The 25368-nt window shown below is 38.7% G+C and overlaps 1 protein-coding gene across 3 annotated transcripts in view; it reads right to left on the bottom strand.

Moving 5' to 3' along the window:
• Nucleotides 1-25368, bottom strand: part of TMEM181 (transmembrane protein 181) — a 97996-nt gene that overhangs the window by 8674 nt on the left and 63954 nt on the right. For 2 of the 3 annotated variants that reach the window (XM_074187939.1, XM_074187941.1), the window contains exons 7-13: nt 22509-22589; nt 15963-16062; nt 15069-15199; nt 14720-14811; nt 12937-12994; nt 8138-8240; nt 7397-7448 (exon numbers count right to left, since the gene is read on the bottom strand). In XM_074187939.1, coding sequence (XP_074044040.1) covers nt 7397-7448; nt 8138-8240; nt 12937-12994; nt 14720-14811; nt 15069-15199; nt 15963-16062; nt 22509-22589 — 617 coding nt within the window. The remainder of the gene's footprint in view (nt 1-7396; nt 7449-8137; nt 8241-12936; nt 12995-14719; nt 14812-15068; nt 15200-15962; nt 16063-22508; nt 22590-25368) is intronic. The other variant, XM_074187940.1, reaches the window with a different exon arrangement.

Raw genomic sequence — 25368 nt, 5'->3', positions numbered from 1 at the left:
ATTTTTATTATATTAGCTTGACCTATCCATGAGCAGTTGATATTTGCCCAGTTATTTAAATCTGATTTTATTTGTGTGAGAAGTGTTTTGTAATTGTTTTCAAAAAGTTTCTGAGTCTGCCTTAGCAGGTAGACTCCCAGGTATTTTATATTGTCTGAGGTTATTTTGAATGGGATTTCTCTTTCTAGCTCTTTCTGCTACATCCTGCTAGTCATATATATAGAAATGTTGAGGATTTATGATGGTTTATTTTATATCCTATGACTCTGCTAAAGTTGCTAATTATTTCTAGTAATGTTTTAGATGGCTTTTTCAGATTCATCTGTAAAGAGTGAGAATTTTGTCTCTTCCTTCCCATTTCTAATTCCTTCAATTTCTTTTTCTTCTCATTGCTGAAGCTAACATTTCTAATACAATATTGAATAGTAATGGTGATAATGGGCATCCTAGTTTCAACCCTGATCTTATTGGAAATGCCTCTAGCCTATCCCCATTGCATATAATACTTGTTGATGGATTCAGATATTGCTTATTATCCTAAGGAACAATCCATTTATTCCTATACTCTCTAGTGTTTTTTTAGAAGGAATAGGTGCTATATTTTGTCAAAAGTTTTTTCAGCATCTATTGATATAATCATATGATTTCTGAAAGATTTGTTATGGATATAATTAATTATACTAAGTTTTCCTAATATTGAACCAACCCTGCATTCCTGGGATAAATCCTACTTAGTCATAACGTATTGCCCTAGTGATAACTTATTATAATCATTTTGCTAAGATTTTTGCATCTATATTCATCAGGGAGATAGGTCTATAATTTTCTTTTTCTCTTTTAACTCTTCCTGGTTTAGGTATCAGTACCATATTTATGTCATAGAAAGAGTTAGGCAGAGTTCTGTCTTCACCTATGTAGAGTTTATGTAGAACTAGAACCAATTGTTCCTTAAATGTTTAATAGAATTCACTTGTGAATCTATCTAGCCCTGGAGATTTTTTCTGAGGGAGCTCAACTATAGCTTGTTGAATTTCTTTTTCTGAGATCAAATTTACTGGCATAGAGTTGGGCAAAATAATTCCGAATTATTACTTTAATTTCCTCCTCATTGCTGGCAAGTTCACCTTTTTTCATTTATGATACTAGCAATTTGGTTTTCTTTTTTTTAATCAAATTGACCAGAGGTTTGTCAATTTTATTTTGTTTTCATAAAACCAACTATTGGTTTTATTAGTTCAATAGTTTTCTTGCTTTCAATTTTATGAATTTCTCCTTTAATTTTTGGAATTTCTAATTTGGCATTTAATGGGGGGGGGTTAATTTGTTCTTTCTCTAATTTTTTTAGTTGCATATTTAATTCACTGATTTCCTCTTTCTCTAATTTATTCATGTAAGCATTTAAAGATATAATATATCCCCTAAAAGTCACCTTGAGTGAATCCCATAGGTTTTGGTATGTTGTTTCATTATTGTCATTATCCAGGATGAAATAATTAATTCTTTCTATAATTTGTTGTTTGATCCACTCATTCTTTAAAATGAGGTTATTTAGTTTCCAATTAGTTCTGGATTATATCTCCCTGGCCTAATATTGCATATGATTTTCATTGCATTATGCTCTGAAAAAGATGTATTCACTATTTCTGCCTTTCTGCAATTGATCATTAGGTTTTTATGCCCTAGTACATGGCCAATTTTTGTTAAGTGCCATGTACTGCAGAAAAAAAAAGTATATTCCTTTTTATCCCCATTCAATTCCTCCATAAGTCTATCATATTTAGGTTTTCTAACAATCTATTTACCTATAACTTCCTTATTTTATGATTAGATTTATCTAAATCTGAGAGCTGTAAATTGAGGTCTCCCACTAGTAGCATTTTGCTGACTATATCTTCCTGTAACTCCAACTTCTCCTCTAAAAATTTGGATGCTATATCATTGGGTGCATACATATTTATACTTGAAATTACTTTATTGTCTACAGTACCTTTTAGGAGGATATAGTTTCCTTCCTTATCTCTTTTAATGATATCTGTTTTTGCAGCTGCTTTGTCTGAGATAAGGATTGCTACCTCTGCTTTTTTCACTTCAGCTGAAGCAAAATGTATTTTGCTCCAACCTTTTACCTTTATATATATCATATACATACATACACACATACGCACACACACACACACACACACACACACACACACACACACACACACACACACCTTTACTCTGTTTCAAATGAGTTTCTTGTAAGCAGCATACTGTAAGATTCTGGTTTTTAATTTACTCTATTAGCTTAGTTTTAAGGGAGAGTTCATCCATTCATTCTCCCTATGTTTGGAGGGGAGGGGGTGGGGCACCAGTAGGATCTGAATTGTCCTTGAACAATGAGCTGGTCCTGGGGGGGGGGGGGTGTAGTTATAATTACTAACTCTTTATTGCCCTCCATGCTATCTTCCCTATTTGTATTTTTCCCCTTTTTTCACTTTATCCATATTCCTCAGTATTTTGTTTATGAATAGCACCACCTTCAGTGAGTTTGCCCTCCTATATCCAACCCTCTCTTTCTTTCCTTTTTCCCTCTTACCCCTTCTTCCTTCCCTTCCTACTATTAGTTCCCCCTTTACTCCCCCTTCCCTTTTAGCCCCTTTAATACTTGAAAGATAAGTTTCTTAATTTAACTGAGTGTGTGTATGTTCATTTTAAGCCAAATCTGATTAGAGTAAGATTCAGGTGGTTCTCATCTTCTCCCTCCTTCCCCTCTATTGCAATAGATCCTTTCTATCTCTTATTATGAGATTTATCCCATTCAATCTCCTCCATCCTCCCATCTCCTTACCGTCTGACTTTTTTTAAGGAGGTATTGTTTTTAAATCATTCTATCTGAGTAACAGAAAAGTCATGAGTGTTCTTCACTTCTTGTTAAGTATATTCTCTGTAACAGAGTTACAATTCTCAAGAGTTATTAGAATTGTTCTCCCGGGTAGGGATTTAGGCAGTTTCATCTTACTGGATAGCAGTTTCATGGATAAGTCATGAGTGCCCATCACTCCTGGCTAAGTATATTCTCTCTAATAAGAGTTACAATTCTCAAGAGTTATGAGAATCTTTCTCCCAGGTGGGAATATAGTCAGTTTCATTTTATTGGATAGCAGGTTTGGGTTTTTTTTACCCTTTTCATGTGTCTCTTGAGTCTCCTGTTTGATGTCCAAATTTTCTCTTTAGCTTTGGTCTTTTCATCAGGAAATGTTGGAAGTCTCCCGTTTCATTAAATGTCCAGTTTTTCTCCTAGAAGAGAAGGCTCAGCTTTGCTGGATAGTGGATTTGGGGCTGCATTCCAAGCAGCCCCTTCCAGGCTCTTTGATCCCTTAATGTTGCTGTGGCCAGGCCCTTAGTAATCCTTACTGTGACTCCTTGGTATTTAAATTTTTTAAATTGCTTGCAGGATTTTCTCTTTTATCTGATAGTTCTGGAATTTGGCCACAACATTCCTTGGTGTTTTCATTTTTCATTTTGCCCTCTGGTTCCATGATATCAGGGAAGTTTTCTATCACTAAATCCTGTAATATTAAGTCCAGGCTTGTTTTTCCTCTTCAATGTTTTCAGGATGACCAATAATTCTTAGGTAGTCTCTCCTTGATAGATTCTCAAGGTCAGTGGTTTTGCTGATGAGGTATTTTACATTTTCTTCTATTTTTTCAATCTTTTGGTTTTTAACAGAATCTTGTTGTCCCATGAAGTCATTAGTTTCCACAGATTACATTTTTTTTAGAGAAGAATTTTCATTTACCTTTAGCAACTCCTTTTCCAATTGGTCAATTCTATTTGCCCAAGTGTAGTTTTGAGAGAATTATTTTCTTTTTGCATTTGCCCAGTTGATGAGAGAATTATTCTCATTTTGTATTTGTCCAATTGTATTTTCCAAGAATTTGTTTTCTTGTTGCAAGACTTTAATTTTCTCTTCCAATGGGCTGGCCCTGGGGGGTGGGGGTGGAGGTGGGGGTGGGTGGGAGGGTGTAGTTAATCTCCCTTTCAGCTGAAGCAGCTCTGCTGCCCACACCTGAATCTAAGGAGGTAAGGGGAAGGGTGGTTACTGTTTATTCCAATAAAAGTATGGAGCTCAGGGCCCTGGCCCAACTGGTCAATGTCCAGCTGTGCTCTGCAACTCTCTGTGTTGGAACTGGCCATCCAGCCCAGCTGGGATTCACCAGAACTCCGATCCCCCAGCCAAAGTTTCCACACTAAGGTTGGTCCTCAGACCCACCACTCACTAAAGCCTCCATGACTAAGGCCAATCCTCTGCCTTCACCCTGTTGTTTCCCCTGCGCTGGCTGTCTGCTCTCTGCCCCGGTTCACCCATGGTCCCTTGAGACAGACCTTGAGGTAGATGTTCTTCTCCTACCTTCTCTTTCTGTATTTTGTCTATCGAATTTCTGTTGAGGTCTTTCATGCTATGTTATTCGTATGCTATGTTATTCATGCTCTATTAACCACACCACCTCCTTTAGCACATTCTTTAGAAATCTGTCCACGAGACTCTTCTCATCTTTCTCTATAGTCTCTCTTCACTCCCACAGTTTCATTTATCACCTCTTTGCAGATGAATTCATAGATATCCAAGCTTCAATATTTTCATGATCTCCAGGTCCATTTCACCAGCATCCATTAAACACATTCACCTGTATATTCTACCAACACTTCAACCTTAACATCTAAAACTGAATTTATCTTCCTAACCTCAATTTCTCTACTGCTATTGATAGCAGTTGCCTATGCTCCAAAAAAACCTTCAATTATCTTTTGGCTTTTTTTGCCTTTTTTTTTCTCCTACATATAATCACAAAATTTCAGAGTTAGAAGGGACCTTAGATACCCTTCTAATCCAACTCATACCCCAAAAGAATTCCTAAAGGATTTTTAAGAACTATTATGTGCAGTTGGAAAACTAAAGAAAATTATTAAAAAGAAAAAAAAAGAATTCCTCCTGCAACATGACAGCCAGACAGCCTCTACTTAGGATGGAAAACCACCTCCTAAGATAGCCCACTCCACTTTCAGATAGCCAAGCCAGGTCAATTCTCCCTCCACTGTGTCTTTAGCACATACTGTCTGTACCCCTCCACCATACTGCCACTATCCTCGAGGGCTCAAGGTCTCTCAACTTCTTGTTTGGATAAAACAACAGATCTGGTCCAATAGACCAGTGTCGGTCTCTCTGCCTCTAGTTTCTTCCGAAGAACTTCATTATTCTTTTATGCAATTGCCATTAAAATTCTTCTATTGCTTAGATGACTTTGCACTTCCCTGCTCAAAAACTTTATAGCAACCCTTTACCAGTCTCTAATTCTTAGCCTAATACTTAACAACTTTGAAAATTTAGTCCCCAGTTCAGCATTGTGCTCCTTTCAACCATCTGGATTTCTAGCTGTTCCCCAATCTTTTCTATACACTTTTCTCTCTCTCAAGGCGTCCATCATCTCTTTGACTAGAACATTCTCTCTACATGTCTGAGGTTTCTGAAATTCTTCTCTTCTTTCATGATATCATTTCTTCTCAACCCCAAACCTTCTCCAGTTCTCCTTTGCTGAAAGTGATTTCTCCATCCTTACATTTCTTTAGAATTTTTGTCATATTAATCTTTGTCCTATTCCACCTGGTTATAAATATTCATGTCCATGACACATTCCCCATTAAGACTTTAAGCCCCTGGTGGTGGTGGGGGATTTGGGGGAAGGTTAGAAGAAACTCTGCATTCCTAGTGTCTTATCCATAGTGGGCATTTAATAAATGCTGGTAAATGAATAACATACACAAGACGCTATACCACTAGGATCTCATTGCGTGGTAGAAGCAACCTAGTAGAGTACAACCTCTATTCAAGTGTATAAGCCCAGGAACATATAGAAACTAGGTGTGGCATCTGAGGATTAGACTAGCTAAGCCTGATGCTTTTGGTCACAGTCACATTAAGAGATTCAAATTTATAGAGATGGAAGGAATAAATATAACAGGGAAATCATGTAGCTTTTTAAGGTATCATCAAAGTGTGTGTGTTGTGTGTGTGACGGAGAGCTCTGATAATCTGTTTCATATTTTGTTTGGAGGAAAAAGTTCACTCCTGTATTCCCTAAAGAGCCAAATGAAGCTCTGTGCAAAAACTGTGATGAGAATAATAGTTTATCTTCTAAAATAGTACATATATGTCAAAAGTGCTACACAGGGCAATTTCCAAAATTTAGAAAAAAATGGCTTTAATCTCCTCTATTTTGTTCCAAAATTTCCTCAGTCCTTCTTTGTCTAAGGAGCATTAATTTCTGTTGACATTTTACAAGCCCCAAATTGTCGGCTGCCACACTGATTCAGTCAAAACTACTTTATACTATATGTTGTATATAGAAGGGTATACTAAAACACTAGGTCCCACTTTCCCATAGGGATGTCTTTATAAACAATGGCTTGCATCTTTAGAGGTCAAAGGAATCAGAAGTGATTATCCATTTTCTTTGAATCCTGGCTACCAGAAAACAATACTATTCTTTCCTGTACTCTTACTCTGTTAAAAAGGAACCACTGGCAAGAAAACAAGCCACCACCTGGAATTGATTTTTGAAAGTAATTTTTACAGGTAGTATAATTAATCATTCAAAGTACCATATTTTAAAAAGATGGCATAACTTTGTGACAGGGGGGCCTGACATGTACTGGCTGTGTGACCCTGGGCAAGTCACCAAAAGCTACTCTCTAAAAAAGATAAATGGTACAGCAAGTGTCCATCTGCTCTGAGGGAGGGAAATTTCTTACTGGGAATGTTTCATCTATGCTGATGAAGCCACAGATCTACCCTCCTCATTCAACCTTAACTGCTCCTCTCTGCTCCCACTGTTCCATACGGTGATAACTAATGATCAGGATGAATAAGGGGATGAAAAAATCGATTATTAAGTGCTTCCCATGGGCCAAGCACTGTGCTAAGTGCTGAGGATACAAAAAGAAAACCACAACTACCAAGCCCTGAAGAGCTGGGAGTGTTCAATGTCTTTTACTGGGATAGAATCCTCTGAAAAATCACTACTCTCCGTGGTGCAGTTACTCTCAAAATATTTAATGAATGAAAACACCCCATCCCATGACCATTCAGGATGCTGGAGAGGTGAACGTCCTTGGCTGTGCCAGATGGATGGCAGTGGGCCATGGCTTCCCCTCTCCACCACCCACCTGCTTGACACCTGGCATTCCTCCCACCTGGCAAGAGGAACTCGGAAGTCCATCAGCACACACTGATATTCTATCCAGCAGAAGGATAAGTATTGGGCTGGAACTTTTACATTGAAACTCATTACTCAAAAGGAGGAAATAAAAATAAAAACAAAGATTTTTCTTATTCTAGAATAAAAGGTTTCCTTACCTAATGACAAGTACTACGAAGGTCAATGCAGTCAAGAATTTTAACCTGAGATCTGGAAATGACAAGTCAAAAATGACAATTTATGACAATCTTCACAGTAAACATTCCCCCATTCCAGAAAAGTTCTTCAAGACAAACTCTCTAATTTGGGTTTCAAACAATGCTCCCTCATCTGAAGTCCAGAAAGGATGCTATTCAAGAATAATTACATTTTACACTGTACTTTTAAGATTTACAAAAATAGGGGAGGCAAGGTGGCACAGTGGATAGAGCACCAGCCCTGGAGTCAGGAGGACCTGAGTTCAAATCTGACCTCAGACACTTAATAATTACCTAGCTGTGTGGCCTTGGGCAAGCCACTTAACCCCACTGCCTTGCAAAAAAAAAAAAAAAGATTTACAAAGATAAAACATTAGCTGTGACTCAAAAGAGTCTTAGGTGAAATCACAATTTTTGATTCGGCAAAGATTTAAGTGAAGGGAGCCTTGGCCTAGCACTCTGCTCCAGCTGAGTATCAGACCTGGGTGTGTTTTGAAGCAATCACAGCGACTGTTTTTATAAGGTCAGTTCTAGTCTCCTTAGGCCAGGTGGGCTTCCTCTGGACTGCTCCTGTGCTTCATAGCTGGACACAGTTTAGAATTCTGGCCCATGTGTCTCACTCATGGGAAGGTTAGGACCACTCTCATCCTGGGCAACCATTTCCTCCACCAACGTTAGGGACTTAGGAGCAGTGTCACTTACCAACATAAGGCATATGGCGAAGTTCTGAACATGCCCTCACAATCAAGAACAGAAGATATAAAATATACATGCCAGCTACCACCAGGAAAAAAACCTTCATCCCCTGGAAGTAAACAAGACAGAAATGCCATGTAAAATACGCCTCCTCAAATGATTCTCCTTCAGATGCTGTCCCTAGCAACAAGAGAGCAATTATACTTGGATCACCTGAGGACCAGATCTTATGCCATTCAGAAGGGAGGGCAAGTAACAGACTTGAGGACCTCAGAGGTCATCCTGTCCAACCCCTTCATTTCAGTTCAGAGACATTGTTCAAAGACTGTCCAAGGTCACACAAGGAACAGAACTCACACCTCAAAACTTCCTGTTCATTACAATTAAAATGGCATTAGTACCTCCAAGGGCAAATTGCAAAAAATGATGGATGCCCCTATGTTGGGATGATGCCTGTGTTTCCTGCCTGGCCTTTGGCAAATCATGACAAGCTTCCCTCTGTGCTTACAGATGTTGGGCATTTTGTACATCAGTAGTATCCTTAGTAAAAGCAGACATGAAATAGAGTGAGATGTTCAAAGGGAAAAGAGACAGAATGTCCCTTAAATTATCCAAGCCGAGAAGCCAAAGCACTCTGGATATAATGAGCAGTGGATGAAGGAATCCCAGAAACTGAAAACCTTGTAAACTAATAGAGGCTGCAGCACTGAAGAAAGAATGTTTGGTTTGCACATGGGAAATGCAGGATTTCAAACATTACTAGGACACCTGTATGAGAAGCATTAAAGAGGGGAAGAAACAGCTCGGACTCTAGAGCTGCTAGCTTACCTCTCCCTCCTTTCTCTCACTGTTCTTGGCCCCACTATTCTCCACTCATACGCACTACTCACATACTTCCAACCACTTTGTGCAATGAAGGTCTTTTATACCATTTACATATCACCCTCCTTCCTTCCTCATAACAAAAAGAAATAAAGCAAGCAAGTATTGGTAAATATTCACAATAGGAACATAAATAATGCTGGTGACAGCTGACAGCTGCTGAGGATCATGCAGCCAGATCTAGAGGCCTCTCCAGTGGGGTACTGATACTAGGCAGACAAAGGGAAGACCAAACCCCTGGAACTCCAAGGGGCCAACCAGCATATTCTTAGGGGAGGAGGGTATGTCCAGGGTATCAGAGGACGCGGGGTCCTTGATGCTGGATATGGACTGTCTGTAAGATCAAAGATCCACTATCTCACCTTCCCACAAACTCTACTCTCACACTGGGGGAGAGCTTGTTGTTAAAAGAAATCTAATTGTTAAAAGAAACTCCTAATGAAAAGTGATCATGGGCAAGTTACTTCACATTTTTACTAAGCCTCAATTTCCTCATCTGTAAATTGAGGATAGTTAACTTACCTCAATGATCAAATGAGAAACTGTATATGTACATTTAAGGCACTGGAAAAACACCAGATATTACAATTATGATTTCTACTATAGTTACTTCATCTGGTGAGATGGGAAGGAAGTGACTTTTCATGCTACAAGGGAACAATTCCAAGTCTTTCTTAGAAATGACGTGGGGGATGCTGGGGGTTTATGGGGCAAAGAAGGCTGCCTTGGTTCTGGGGCCTGCCCTACAATGAGCACAAAATACTAAGTCAGCCCCAGGAGATGTAGGCCTCCAAGGACAAGGGGACAAATGGTGGGAAGGCTAGGGTAGAAGAAGGAAATGTAGAAGGCATCCTTCCTGAGAATAGCTGAATTTCATTGGTCTCAGTCTGGTAACTATGGCCAAAAAATCCTGGTGCCTTGCCTTGTGTGTGAGAATGACTTCATTGTACAGCAGAAAAAACACTGGACTAGGAGTTGAGAGGGAAGGAGGAAAGAGGGATAAGCAGGGGAGGAGGGAAGAAGGAAAGAGGAGAGAAGGAAACAGAAGGGGAAAAGGGAGGGAAAAAGGAAAGAATGCAAAGGAGAAGGGATAGAGAGAAGGGGAAGGAAAAGGGAGAAGGAAAAGATGGAAGGGGAAGGAAGAGGGATAGAGCCGGGGAAGATGTGTTAAGTGCTTGCTCTGTTGTCAGGTCCACTGGGTTAAGGGCTTTACAAATATTATCACAATTGTTCCTCACAACAACCTGGGAGGGAGGTGCTGTTATCCCAAATTTACAGTTGAGGGCCCTGCCTTGGTGGTGCCCTGCCTTGCCCAGGTCACACAGCCAGGAAGTATCTGAAGTCAGAGCTCAGGTCTTCCTGCCTCAGGGCTCAATCACTTTTCTGCTGCACAGCCTCACAGCCAAGGAAGAGGCAAGCCTGTTGTTGAACTTGATCCCTCTGACAGGAAGCTGTGTGACCTTTCATAAGTTATTTAACTTCTCTGGTCTTCAAATTCCTCACCCTTCAGAGGAGCTAATTCCTAGAGAAGTGGTAAAGTGGTCAGGGGATAAAGCTCTTCCTAAATGCTTCCTCTCCTCAGAGTCCATGGCTGAACTCAGAAGGTTACTGGGGAGCTCTGACATCAGTACTGAAGTACAAGAATTGTCAAAGGCTTCACAAGCAAGGTCTTGCCCCAACTCTTCAAGGGATCACTCAGGACTCTGTGCCCTCTAGTGGCTTGCTTTTCTATCGCAGCCTGAATAAAATTTGAAAGTTTATTATCTCCATTTTTCAGATTTTAAAAATAAGTATCAGAAGAGTTAACTAACACCAGCTTACTTTATCCTATGAAATGTAAGAACATACTCTATAAAATAAAATTCTCTTTTTAAGGTGGGAGTTCTAGTGGCCAAATACCTCCTACAAGCTCTTACTGGGCTAATGGGAAGGCTCATACCAAATCTTCAAATAAATTCATCATTCAATGAAGAAGTCTCCACCGACCTTTCAATCATAGAATCCCAAAGAAGAAGAGGCTCAAAGACCAACCATCCTACTCCAACTTCTATTTCAACAAAAAAAACCTTTTCTCCAACACCCCTGACAAAGATAGTTGAGTCTTTGCTTGAAGACCTCCAGGGAGAAAGAATCTACCCCCAAAGACAACATGTTCTACTTATAAAGAGTTTAGTTTGTTAGGAAGACTTGTTTTTCTTTTATCTAACCCTCTACGTCCAAGCAGGACCCATCAAATCTCTCTTCTCCTTGACAGCCCTTCAAATACCTGAAACCAGCCATCCTTGTTTCCCCATATTTTCTATTTTCCAGGTGAAACAACCTCAATTCCTTCAGTTGATCTTCATGAAATCATCCCAAGATTTCAATAAGGCCTTCCAGATGCCTTCTGAATGTGCTCCAGATTATCATTGAGCTTCCAAAAGTATGGCACCTGGACTGAACACAATATTCTAGGTATGCTGTGATAAGGATAAAGTATACTAGACTATTGCTTCTCCATCATAGATGCTCCCTGCCTTTTTTAATACATACTAAAAATCACCTTAGAGTGTTTCACTTATACTGATCTTGTAGTTCACTAAAACCCCCTTCTTAGATGACCTGATTTCTTTCCCCATCTTGCACTTAGGAATTTTTCTTTTTCTTTTTTTTAAATCAAGTTGGTAAGACTTTACATGCATCCCCATTAAATTTCCTCTTCTTAGTTTGGGCCCAACATTCAGGCCTCTTAAGCTTTTTTGGGGAGTGTCTCTGTTCTCCAATTCAGTAGCTATACCTTCTAACATGTCTTCTCTGGCTCCAAACCTGGTCATCAAAATGATGATCAGTCAGTCAACAAGCATTTGTTAAGGGTGTGCTATGGGCCAAGGACAAAGAAAGGTCAAACTTAATCCATGTCCTCAAGGAGTTCATGTTCGAATGTGGGGGAAACAATATCAAAAAACTAGAGACATACAAGGCATGGACAGAATAGATGAAGGACAATTTCAGAGGAAAGGTCCTAGCAGCAGAAGGAATTGGGAAGGACCTTCTGCTGCAGAAGGCATGGTCTGAGCTGAATCTTGATGTAACCCAGGGAAGCAGGAAAAATTGCAGAGGGAGAACATTTCAGGAATGGGGGACAATGAAGAGTCCAGAGAGAGAATGCTTTGTGCAAGCAGGCCATGTGGCTGGGACTGGAGAGTGTGGAGGGAAGTAAAGTGTTAAGGAGACTGGAAAGGCAGGGAGAGGTCAGGTTGTGAAAGGTTTTAAACACTAAACAGAGGACTTTCTATTTGTTATTGGACTTACTAGGAAGTCACTTGAGCTTACAGTGTGAGGGGGTGGGGAGTTGGCAAGGTCAGACTTGAACTTTAGGAAAAAAGCTTTGGCAGTAAAATGGAAAATAGATTGGAGTGGGAGAGTCAAGGTCACTGAGGACCACCTGGCTATGATTAGATGCTCAAAAGGAAAAAAATCAGTGTCAGAAACCTGGTTAGCAACAGACATGAAGGAAGCATCACCAAATCGTAGATGTCCACCTTTCTACACAATTAAACAACTGACTCAGTGAACAATAAAACAAAATTTGCCATGAAGTTGGCTATGATTTTAGGTCTTTGTTTCAAAGACATAAAAAAATGGAAAAGGACTATTTGTACAAAAAATATAGTGGTTCTTTTTTGTGGTGACTAAGAATTTGAAAGGCTAGGTAAGAATAAAATAATTTTTTTTCTTCTTTCCTGGCAAATCAGGAATGACCTATAAAGAATTCTGGGTAATGAAAAAGAAAAGCCCAGGGGGAGGATGACATTTCTTGTACACTTTTCTCTTTCGAAACTTTCCTTAATCCTTCTGGATATTAAATAAACCTATTCCAAGAGCCTGATTTAAAAATAATACAATTCTGAACTTTATAAACTTTGATTTCACAAACCACTTACCTGAAAATTGCCTGTGTCAACTCTATACTGGTACATGGGGTCATGTAATTCATTTACCCTAAAAAAAAAAAAGAAAAAAATGAAAGATCAGACATTAAGATACACGTTTACCCAAGATTATTCATTTTTATTAACAATCTGATTTTGAGTAGCTAGTATGACAAAAAAGGAAAATGATAAATGTTAAAGAGCACATGGGAAAACTGGGACATGACTGGCATTGCTGTGAACTGATCCAACTATTCTGGAGAGTAATTTGGAACTGAGCCCTAAGGGATATAAAACTGTGCATACTCTTCAATACAGCAATACCACTGCTGGATCTATATCCCAAAGACATAAAAAAAAAGGATACAATTAAATAATTATTAAATGGGTGTAGTCAGTGACCCAATATGGCTTTCAGCATTTTCTCTTACTAAAGTTTCCAATTTAAAGACCTTCTTCATCTGTGGGTCCTATATTTGAAAATTCTTTCACAGACATCCTTTGATAATGTTGGTGTCCTTTACCCTCAAAAGATGTGTCCAACTATACAGTGGGACTGAAGGATAAAGAACCATAAAGAAAAATGAGTGAAAGTCTAGAATAACTGGCTAATAATGATCTTATAGGCAAAAATAAGAACTAAAAGGGAGTAAATAATGAAAATGAGCTTAGAACTCTATAACATCAATTGCTATGCAACTCTGTTTGTGGTGGCAAAGAAATGGAAATCAAGTAAATGTCCATCAATTGGGAAATGACTTAACAAACTGTAGTATGTGTGTGTGTGTGTGTGTGTGTGTGTGTGTGTGTGTGTGTGTGATGGAACACTATTGTTCTATTAGAAACCAGGAGGGATGGGAATTCAAGGAAGCCTGGAAGGATTTGCGTGAAATGATGTTGAGTGAGATGAGCAGAACCAGAAGAACATTGTACATCCTAACAGCAAAATGGGGGTGATGATCAATCTTAATGAACTTGCTCATTCCATCAGTGCAACAATCAGGCACAATTTGGGGCCATCTTCAATGGAGAATACCAGCTTTATCCAAAGAAAGAATTGTGGGAGTTTGAACAAAGTCCAAAGACTATTACCCTTAATTTTTTTTAAAAAAAACCTCATTATCTTATTACATAATTTTGTTATCTCTTATACTTTTTTTTCTTCCTTAAGGATATGATTTCTTTCTTATCACATTCAACTTGGATCAATGTATACCATGGAAACAAAATAAAGACTGGTAGACTGCCTTCTGTGTGTGTGGGGGGGAGCATAATTGGGGAGAAAACTGTATAATTCAAAATAACTTAAAACATTAAAAAACATCACTTGCTATGACATATTGGATACCTCCATTGGTCAAAGCATGTCCTACAATCTAATAACTCCTCTGAGTATCTCTAATGCCCAAGTTATAAAAAGGAACTTCATGGTTATACTATGCTTGTATAAGGGCATAAATACTAAAAAGAAACATCCACAGAAATCCGATTCAAAGAAGAGCTAAAGATACAATGAACAAGAGAACACCAAATACAAGAGTAACTGACATGGGACCAGTTTCACATCTTCCCTAAAATAAAGCATTTTCCCTGAACATCAGAGAGACCTAAAATGAAACTAGTTTTCTCCATCGTGGCTATCTTATGTCTCTTTAGTTTTGAAAATCAAAGTCATTTAATGTATTCCTTTTAGATGACCTAACAACATATGGAGAAACCTCAGATCTTTGTGATGGCTGTTTTTCTTTCTCAAGGGTATTAGGGTTTCAATGAATGACATGATAAAATTACTCACGTTTGCCAAATTCCTAATGTGACAGAAGCCAACCACAGTAGTCCAACAATAAAGAATTTGGGAAAATAGAAAGTTAAACATTTTCTTTCTCCCTATTGAGACAAAAAGAAAGAAGAGAAACTCTTATGAATGATACTAATTCTAACAAAGATTTACCTTGAGGTAATTTTAGATTATTATAATTTAACATTTATGTAGTTTTTAGTGTGTTCAGCAGAGTACTAAAGACTTCCTATGAAGGTACTTGTCCTTGAAAAGCCAAGACAGTTCAGAGCAAGAGGGAAAAAAGGGCAATGTTGAAAAGACTTTTCACAGCTTCCTGCAAGATAGCTGATTGTCCTCTGCTCACCTGTACTCGGATCCCATGATATACACAGAGCCAGAAGAGTAACAATGCACAGAGGAATACAGACTGGAAGAGGTCATCCAGCATGCCAGGAAACCAACTGTTTACCAGGAAGGAGAGGGGGAAGAATGGATCTGGAAGACAATATTAAAATAAAGCATAACAAAAAAGCCAGTAATAACTCACATTTACAAAGTACTTTCTTCATAACAACCCAGAGAAAAAGCAGGCAACAGATTATGAAACAAAGAGCCAGAGACTTGCCCAAAGCCACATGATTCCATGTCCAGAGTCCTTTCTACTAAACATACTGCCTTCTCTGACCCTTATTAAGAAGGCAAGAGAAGGGTGGGGAAAATTCTCTATCTCCTTTCCCCTGCCCCAAGACTGATCCAAAGGCTCTGATTTTTTTTAGACCTGAAAGCCAATTAACAGATTTTTCTAGCAACAATCACAGAGTGCCGTCTGCTATCGCCACTGGATCCTCATAGCAGGCATGGGAATCCAGAATGCTGTCATCACCAGGAGCATACACATTTTGGAACAGGTAATGTGGAGCAGACAGTAGCATTTGGCCACCTTCAGCAAAAATTTCTAGAACCGCTGTGTCTGTAGCTCATCCAAATTTTAACTACCAAAAATGTCACTCATTTGTTAAGGATAATAACTACTAGCTACATGTCAGGCTAAACATGAACCACTAAGAGGCAACACAGCAGGGATTCAGGCCAGGTAACCATATGATAAATATCTTATTTCTGAACCCATGAGTTGGTATTAAAAGGTAAGAGACTAAATAACCCCTAAGGACCCTTGCATTGCTCAATTATTTAGAATGTTAAGTCCTATGAGATTTACTGAAGTCACAGAAATGAAGGGGGGGAAAAAGGTACCCACCATTATAGAGCAGTAGTAGGGGCAACAATATGGACATCCATTTTTGTTCAATTCCCCAGTCTCTCATGGAGAATTTCCGGAGGGAATGTGCAAACAGGCACTGCAAAAAGACCAATAGCTTAGGTTAACTGCTAAAAACAGACTCTTCCCTGCTCACATCTGATCAGTCATGGTGCTTATTACAGCTGTCATTCTTTTCTGAGAGGCATGGTGCCCTATTATTGTTCTAACCTCCTGAATCAACTGATAGTTTGAGCATCAAGCTAAGACTTCACTGATTTTGAGATAATGTGGATAAATGAAGTACTATCATGTCTATAAGTAATCAATAGACAATAGAGATAAGATAGCGAAACTATTGCTAATGGGACCCCTTAAGATGATGGCCCACAAATGGCTATCATATGGACACAGACAAAACATGAAATATAATGAACACAAATCACTTGGAACAAAATAATCACTCCTCACCAACTCCCTCCTGAGACAATATGATACCATTATTCCTGATCCAGAAATGGAATGGACAAAGAAAGGAGGATAAGCTATTTGCTCAAAAGCCCAGATGTTCAATGGCAGGGTTGATATCACATGATATTCCTCAGCTAATTGAGCTACCTTGCCTCTCAAGAGAGCTATCTGCAGGGCTCCCAAGCAGCTCTCATGAAGAAGAAACATCAGGGATCCTGCAGGAAAGGCTAAGGTAAATGAATTGAAGACCTGCTTCAGTCTCATGATTTTCAAAATGCCTCCTTTAGAAAATCTCCAATTGCTCGAAATACTTGCCAGAGATTCCCCACTGCATTACTTTTAAAGACAAGTGTTTTATAACAAGTTGGTCCTACTGACCTTATAAGACTGAACCTATACCATCTCCTGCACTGCAAGGAGGATCAATGAAAATGGCTGCTCTTTCGGCTTTGTGAATGAGCAAATTAAGCTATTATCAAAGCAGCTCACTTGTTGAAAAGAATGGGGTATGAGAATTTTTTATGAAGTAAACTTCAAAAAAAATCTAATTTAGAAAAAACAGATCTGATACTGATCAATAAGGAGAAATTAGTTGTTGAGGTAGAAGTGGTAGGAATCTTGGACGAGAAGGGGTGAGAATCTCTGACAATCTTGGGGTTTGTGATAGAGAAGGAAAGGGAAGCTATGTATAATCTAATACATATCTAATATTTTATTAGAGATTTTGAAACATTTAGGGAAAGGACAGATAGGATTCTGTACCCTAAAATTCTCCAAGGAAGTTGACCCAAGAATATGAGAAACTCTTAAGAATGAAATTCTGGGGGCTGCTAGGTGGCGCAGTGGATAGAGCACTGGCCCTGGAGTCAGGAGTACCTGAGTTCAAATCCTGCCTCAGACACTTAATAAGTACCTAGCTGTGTGGCCTTGGGCAAGCCACTTAACCCCACTGCCCTGCAAAAAAAAAAAAAAACTAAAAAAAAGAATGAAATTCTGGAGACAGAAATAGAAATGATTCTCATCAAGAAGAGAAAAGGAAAATCTAAGAAAAATATGTGGATGAACAACAACTAAATCAGATTTAAAAAAAACAGGTTTAGGCAACTAGGTGGTGCAGTGGAGCACCAGCCCTGGAGTCAGGAGGACCTGAGTTCAAATCCGGCCTCAGGCATTTAATAATTACCTAGATGTGTGAACTTAGGCAAGTCACTTAAGCCCATTACCTTACAAAGACAAAAACAAAATAGGTACAAATTATGGAAGCTGGGATAAGAGACTGAGGATTGGTCCCAATGAAAGTATGATTGTGTAAAGATAGAGATAAAAGCATTCAGAAGGAGCTAGGTGAGGAATCAATGACACTTAAGTGAATCTGTAATCTCCCTGATTCAGGAGTCATCTCTTATGATGAGAATGAAAATCCAAGTCACCAGTCTCTCAGAAGTCTGCCACAACCAAAAGTCATTAATATGTATTAGAATATGGGTAGATTGTGAGAGTACTATGAAACATTCTGGCAGTTAACCTGTTATCTTATATTATTGTGATATGACCAGTCCATCTCCTCTTTCTATCATACTTTCTATCATAGTCTTGTTCCCCAGAGTTCTTCAGTATTTTGAAGCCTGCTCCACTGCCCTTTGTGAATTGTATTCCATGTTTGGCTGCCATATTGTAATACCAAAAGAAGATTGGTATTAAAAAGATAAGCTTTTGCTTTAATGGGCAAGCTTGCAAGCCAATAAGGATGTTTTGTAGTTTCCTAAGAGCAAAACAGTCTACCCCCCCCCCCATCAATTCTGGATTCAACTTACTGTCCATTTGTATTGTCTGTCCCATATATATCTACTTGATGGACAAGTTTCAGTATGCCTATCCAAATGAAGGTTGCAATGTGGGCAACATTCTTTATCCATTTGGGCTTTCCTAAATGAATGGACAACTCAAACTTACATATCTCACATTTCTGTTGAGCTGCTGCTTCCATTTTGCCTTGCTCACAGAGTACAACCCAACCCCCCTCTCTGATGAGGGCATGTCATGCTGGGAGGTCCTGTGTCAGTGTCTCCCATGCTGGATGATCAATTTTAAGGTTCTTAAGAGAGGCCAACAGGGTGTCCTGGTACTGCTTCTTCTACCCACTTGCCCTGTGTGAGTTCTCCATAGAACAGTCTTTTTGGCAACTGTACATCTGGCATTCTAACAACATGTCCAGTCCATCGAAAGTACACTCTCTGTAACATTTGGATGCTTGGCAGTTTAACTCGAGAAAGGACCTCAGTTTCTGGTATCTTCTGACAGGTGATCTTCAGAATCTTCTGAAGACAATTTAAATAGAAGCAATTCAGTTTCTTGGCATGATGCTAGTAGATTTCCAGGTTTCACAGGTCTACAGTAAAGAAGAGCAGAGTCTTGTTTCTCCCTCTATTAATAAGGTCTGGGTTTACTATCTTTCATCCTCTGAGACATCACATCCCTCGATGCTCTCACCACCGTGCTATCTCCAGCACAGATCTCTCTATTTGTTCTAGTTCAGCTTCTTCCCCCATCTTTGTTCTCTGCAATACCAACTCTAGCTCTTCTATAAGTAATGAGGTTAGCACAATGGCTTCAGTTGGTAGTCAGACTAATATTTCTTCTCTCCCACACTTCCTTTCGGAGCCTCCCAAATACTGAGCTAGCTCTGGCAATGCTAGCGTGAACTTCATTGTCAAAATGTACCTCCCTGGAAAGAACACTGCCAAGGTAAGTGAACTTGTTCACAGTATTAAGAACTTCTCCATTTGCTGTAATCAATGGTTCCACATATGGATGGTGTGGCACTGGCTGATGGAACACCTGTGTTTTCTTGGTGTTAATTGTTAAACCAAAATTAGCACAAGCAGAAGAGAATAGATCCATACTTTGTTGCATCTCAGCTTCAGAGGCTGAGATCTACAAACAGAAGATCATGAACCAACATTCCCTCCACTTTGGTCTTGGCTTGTAGACTTTCCAAGTTGAAGAATTTACCATCAGTGCAGTAGCCAACCTTAAGGCCATGTTCATCCTCAGTGAAAACATTTGATAACATGGTTGAAAATATGCTAAAAAGTGCACAGTCTTGTTTCTCCCTCTATTAATAAGGTATGGGTTTCTTATCTTTCATCCTCTGAGACATCACATCCCTCCAAGCTCTGATCACTGTACTATCTCCAGCACAGATCTCTCTATTTATTCTAGTTCAGCTTCTTCCCCTATCTTTATTCTCTGAAATATCAACTCTAGCTCTTCTATAAGTATGGGTGGCACTGTGATATTGTGTTCCAAATGTGGTAATTCCAAGTTCTATGATGGAGGAAAACAGTTTATTATCTCTCTGAAGTACTTCCATTTTCATGGTTGAGTTCCTTTGGGATATCACTTAGCTAAATATCTTGCCAAACTTTTTTTTAAACTGGCTTTATTCTCCAGGTTTTTCCTTGGCTTTGTGAGAAGATATTGCTTATAGTCATCTATTTTCCTTTACAAAAGCTTTTACCAAAACAGTTTATATTCTAATCCCAGTGATGTTTTTAGCATCCATCTTTCTCAGTTTGATAAGAAAAACTAAAGTACTTTCTGAAATCTTTTCTTCTCTTTGTGGCAATTAATTTACATTTCTCTACTTTAAAACTGAAGCTAAGATAAGTAAAGCTTAGGAATAAGAGAAAGAATATAATAAGCCCATAGATAAAGGGAAATGGGACAGTGATAATGGAGTGAAAACAGAATTAATTCAATTCTTACTTCATTTCTGTTTTCTTTATAAGTAAGATGTTTTTTTGACTGAGAAGGATTGAACAAAAATGGTTAAAAGAAAACCTTCAAAACCCAAGAAAAATGGGGAGATAGAAAGAGAGCACCTAGTTGCCTTCAATGAATTCAATTCACCAGACCTGGACAAGCTACATTCTCAGAGTCTCAGCTGTTCCACCTTCCACACAGCCCTGTAATTAAGGACTTCTGAAACCTTAAAGTGCCATATGAGCCTAGTCATTAAGATGTCCTCTTCAAAACATACCTCTCATGACTCCAGGTATGGTCTGACCTGGACACTGAGCATCTATTAATGTGGTCAAATGAGATATACCTACACAGGTTTTGGTGGTACTTAATGACTTAGTCATTAAGTACAGAGGTCAGAGCAATCTATTTCTGACTGAAGCATCAAGGACATTGCTGCATTCACAAGAGTGATTCCTACAACAAACTTTAGAAGCTTGGCCTCTCTTGCACATATCCTCAACTCCCAAATGCCTGCCACCAAATGAGTTCCACAATAAGGGGATATTCAACACAACAGAGTCCTATAAAAGACTCACACAGTACCTTTAAATCCTTTCTAATACCTATGACCATAGATTTAGAATGAGAAGGAACCTAAGATCACAGAATCCTACATAGGACCATAGATTTAAAGAAACCCTGGAAGTCCTTGAATGCAACCCCCTCATTTTAAGGAAACTAAGGTTAAGAGAGTTGAAATGATTAGCCCAGAATCAAATAACACAAGCAGAATTTGAAAACAGGTCTTCCTGACTCCCAGTCCAGCCCTCTAAGCATTATACCCCACTGCCTCTCTCTCTAAGACCCCATCAAGGACAATGCCAGGGCAGTGAAGTGAAATAGATTTGAAGACCAGGTCCTCAGATTCCCAATCTAGTATTCTTTCCACTGCACCATATCACCCATTCTTCAAGACATGTATGGATTCCCCTTCTCAACCAGGTAGCAAGTCTCCCTTTAGTGAGACCTAGGTAAGCATATTCACTACCACTGGACAGGTCTAGGGAATGATCCCAGCCTTCCTATCATATAACAGAAAAAAAAAAAACAACAAAGTCCTCAATCACAACCCCTTGCAATGTTACTGTATCAGGGAATATCATCCCTCTCTATTTGTTGTGTGATGAGTTCTTCAAAGAATAGGTCATATTTCCAAGTTCAGATACTTTTCCTAGAAATGCTCTGTTTTTTTGTCCCAGGAAAAAAAATTTGGCAAAGAAATCTGCAATGCACACTTTCTAAAACCACAACTCAATGCTTCATTTGCCATGACAAGTCTAAGAAAGGGTTTCAGATTAGAAGAAAGTTCATTTTAAGTATATCATTTCTTGTGTGGCAGGTGAAATCATGCATTACTTAATATGATAAAAATAAACATCCCATCCCCTAATCTGATTTTTAAAATCTAGTTATGAAATTATGAAAATATGGTGTTCTTAACCTCTTTTTGTGTCATGGATCTGATTTTTAAGTCTGATGAAGCCTATAGCCTATAGCCCTTTCTCAGAATAATGTTTTAAAATGCATAAATACATAGGATTACAAAGGAAACTAATTATATTGAAACATCTTCAAATTATATTGAAAAATTATACATGTTAACATAAATAACATGGTATGTATGTATATATATATATATATATATATATACATACTTCCATTTCTAGAAAACATCCATATGGCAAAAATGGAACTGCTCACTTGTTAAGAGAGCCTATAATTTTCTGTTTAGCAAGGTCTATATTTGCATTAGCATTTCTGCTGTAGCAAAGGGAATAGAGCTAGAAGATAAGGATTGGAACTGTGATTTCACTATTACAGAGAATTCCTGAATAAGGAAATGTCCTCCCTCCCAAGGCAGGTAATTATATTAAGTGTCTGAGACTGGATTTGAACCCAGGTACTCCTGACTCCAGTCTGGTGCTTTATCCACTGCGCCACCTAGCTGCCCCAACACAACTTACAATCTTGAAGAGAAGTTACCCAGATAATGTCAGATGTGGGGCTTTTTCCAAGATCTCTTCCTGTATTAAATCATAATCTTTCTAATAAGTACAGATTACTGCTTGAGGGCACTTTTTTCCTTAAGGAACTATAGTTTGCTACCAGATATATTAAACATCTTATAAACATTACAAAATACCATTTGGTAGAAGAACCTAAAGAATCTAGTTATACCCTTCTGAGTTTTTTTAATTATTAATTATACTAAATTTATTTTTATCAAGAAAATTTTCAAATACAGGATTATAGATCAATAGCACTTACGGTGACCATGAAAGTAAACACCACAAAGACAAACCGGAACCAAATTTCCACTTGTGAAAAGGATGGATTATAAGTCCTCCACTGTGAAGGGGGGGAAAAAAGAAAGAAATCTTAACTGCAGCATCTGAAAATAATTCAAAAATGGTATTTCATAGAAACTTAGATCTAGAACATGAAAGGCTTTTATAGGTCAATTAGTCCAGCTCCCTTATTTTTTTTTTCAGGAAACTGAATCCAGAAAGTTTTAAGTAATTTGACTAAGATTGCCCAAGTTCAAAAGGCAGTGCTGGCAGTAAAACTCAGGTCCTTTAACCCCAAATTCCATGTTCTTTACACTACACTACCCCAACTTTGACATATAAACTCTCACGTGGATGTGGCCTGCATGTGTGTATGTATGTGTTTTGCAAGGCAATGCGGTTATGTGACTTGCCCAAGATCACACCGCTAGGTGTCTGAGGCTGGATTTGAACTCAGGTCCTCCTGACTCCAGGGCTGGTGCTCTATCCACTGTGCCACTTAGCTGCCCCAGGATGTGGCATTATTTTAAAATTTTCCATTAAATATTTCACCAGAAAACGAACTCTGCCTGCCCTTTCAAGAAGATAATTTCTTCCATTAACCAGAAAGCACTGGCCTAAAACCTCAGCACTTCCAGACACAGCTGCCCCCCATTTAATAGCAATATCATGAAAACCTGTGGGGAAAATGGAGGCACTTTGCTACAGCAGAGGTGCTAATGCAAATAGAGACCTTGCTTAAAATTACAGGCTCTCTTAACAAGTGAGTGGCTTCACTTTTGCTATGTGTATATTTTCTAGAAATGGGCTATTACTTCATGATGCTTTGGCATCACTTCAAAAGGCAGGCCTGCAGGTAATCCTCCATTTAATCACCAAACTTTTTTTGGGGGGGAGGGGGGATATGGCCATGATAGAGGGATGGATGGATCTATAATTTCACTGCTCTCAGGAAATGTCTGTAAATATATATTGATATACAAACTGTCATTTAACCTGCAACTCTTACTTACTCTTACAGAATAGCCTGCAACACTTAAGAGATACATACATAGCCTGTGTGTCAGAGGTGAAGTAATTCCCTCATCTTACTGACTGTGAGGTCAGCTCTCCAGCCTTGGGGCAAGATTGCCTCTATTAACACCAAATGTCTACCCCAACCATGGATGTCAATACCATCCAAGCAGCTCTAACATATTATATCTAGTTGCATCTGAGCCCCACAAATTCAAGGTTAGTAACTGTCTTACTACAGTCATTATAACTTTGAGGATATCACCAATACTTAGTAAATGAGAGAAGTAATACCATAAACTAATATGAATTTTCTGTAGAGGTATTTAGCAACACATTTCCTACATTTCAAAGTCTCCTATACAAAAAAAAAAGTAAAGACAAAAATCTTCCTATCTCAGGAGCAGGCAACCAAAATGGTGCCAATGTTGCTGACACCTTATGTCTCCAATTGCTCTCTTAATGGAGAGATATAAGAAGAGAAAAGAAAAGGACAGTGAAGGGAGAAGAAGAAAATAGGGAGCAGTCATGCTGGTCCTTGTCCTGGGGAGCTGCACTTTTTACACATTTTAAGAACTTTGCAATAAGAAAACCCTTCGTCAGTTTATTATCTCTCTTTTTCTCTTTACCCTGAATTCAAGAATTTTTTCCTCCATCTAATTTTCCACAGAAAGCAATTTCCTTTGTAATGAGAGATAATGAGTTGGTCGAAGTGACCCCTTTGGGGACCTGAGTATAGCTACTCAACTGAGTGTTCATTTGTGTCCTGACCCAGATGAAACTGTAAGAATAGCTATTTGTCTGTACCCACTTGGACTGTGGGCATCAAAACACAGCATCACAACCCCAAGGAATAGAAATGAGGACTTTGCTTAGTTGTCTGAAGTCAGAGGATATTAGAAATGGAAGGGACTCCTTTTACAAATGAACAAAGTTAAATAATTTGGCTACAGTCATATAAATCATTAATATTAGAATTAGGATCACAACTTAGATATAGTCCTTTCTGTGCTAGAAATAGATTTTTCTCCTTTTACTTTTGAACTTCAAAGATTTTTTTGGAATATTTTCCCATGCAATATTTAGATTTTAGAAAATTTGTGTTAAACCCTGAGAGAGAAGTTGGTCAATTCACTAGTTCAAGCCTCAAAATCCTTTTGCTATTCAAAAATTACAGGAAAGTCTTCACTCTTTGAGGGAAGAGAATCAACTCATGTCATGATCCTTTTGAAATCATCATTTTACTTCACATTTTGAGCCATGCATTCCCCATCATCACCACCAGCAACACAAAATCTTTCCGGTCTAATTGTATCCTTCTGGTGTAAAGGAATTCCCAGGCAGACAGAGTGGAAAACCCCTCAAAGAATAAATAGGTTAATTGCTCTACACAGCTCTTCAAATGCTTTTATCTAACCTTCAGAAATTCTACCCAGAATAGGAAAGCCATAGAGGCCAACAGGGGAGTCACTTATGCTTCCCTCTAGAGTTGCTGCCAACATGAGCTGAGAGCTACTTGCAGATCAAATTCCTAATTCCCTCACTCTGAGATTTCAACAGTTTAAAGGGAAGTAAATAGATCTCAAAGGAATTTCTAGGAAAAAAAAAGCACAATACATTATTCCTGGTTTCTGAGCTCTATAAGTCTCTGCCACTGTTTGATCTTGGAACTTCCCACAGAACCTGGTACATCCCCTGGGGCCCTGGAAGGTCATTCTGGAAAGCCTACTCCCTTCTCCCACTTGAGAGTGCTTCCATTTTGAAGAGGAAACCCATTCCCCTCCTAGGTCCATTCCTGGCTTTCAGACTTCACAACCAAGTTCTCT

This window comes from Macrotis lagotis, chromosome 5 (assembly GCF_037893015.1).
Source record: "Macrotis lagotis isolate mMagLag1 chromosome 5, bilby.v1.9.chrom.fasta, whole genome shotgun sequence".
Lineage (NCBI taxonomy): Eukaryota > Metazoa > Chordata > Mammalia > Peramelemorphia > Peramelidae > Macrotis > Macrotis lagotis.
The sequence above is the reverse complement of the archived record's forward strand: the minus strand, read 5'-3'. Positions and strand labels throughout refer to the sequence as shown.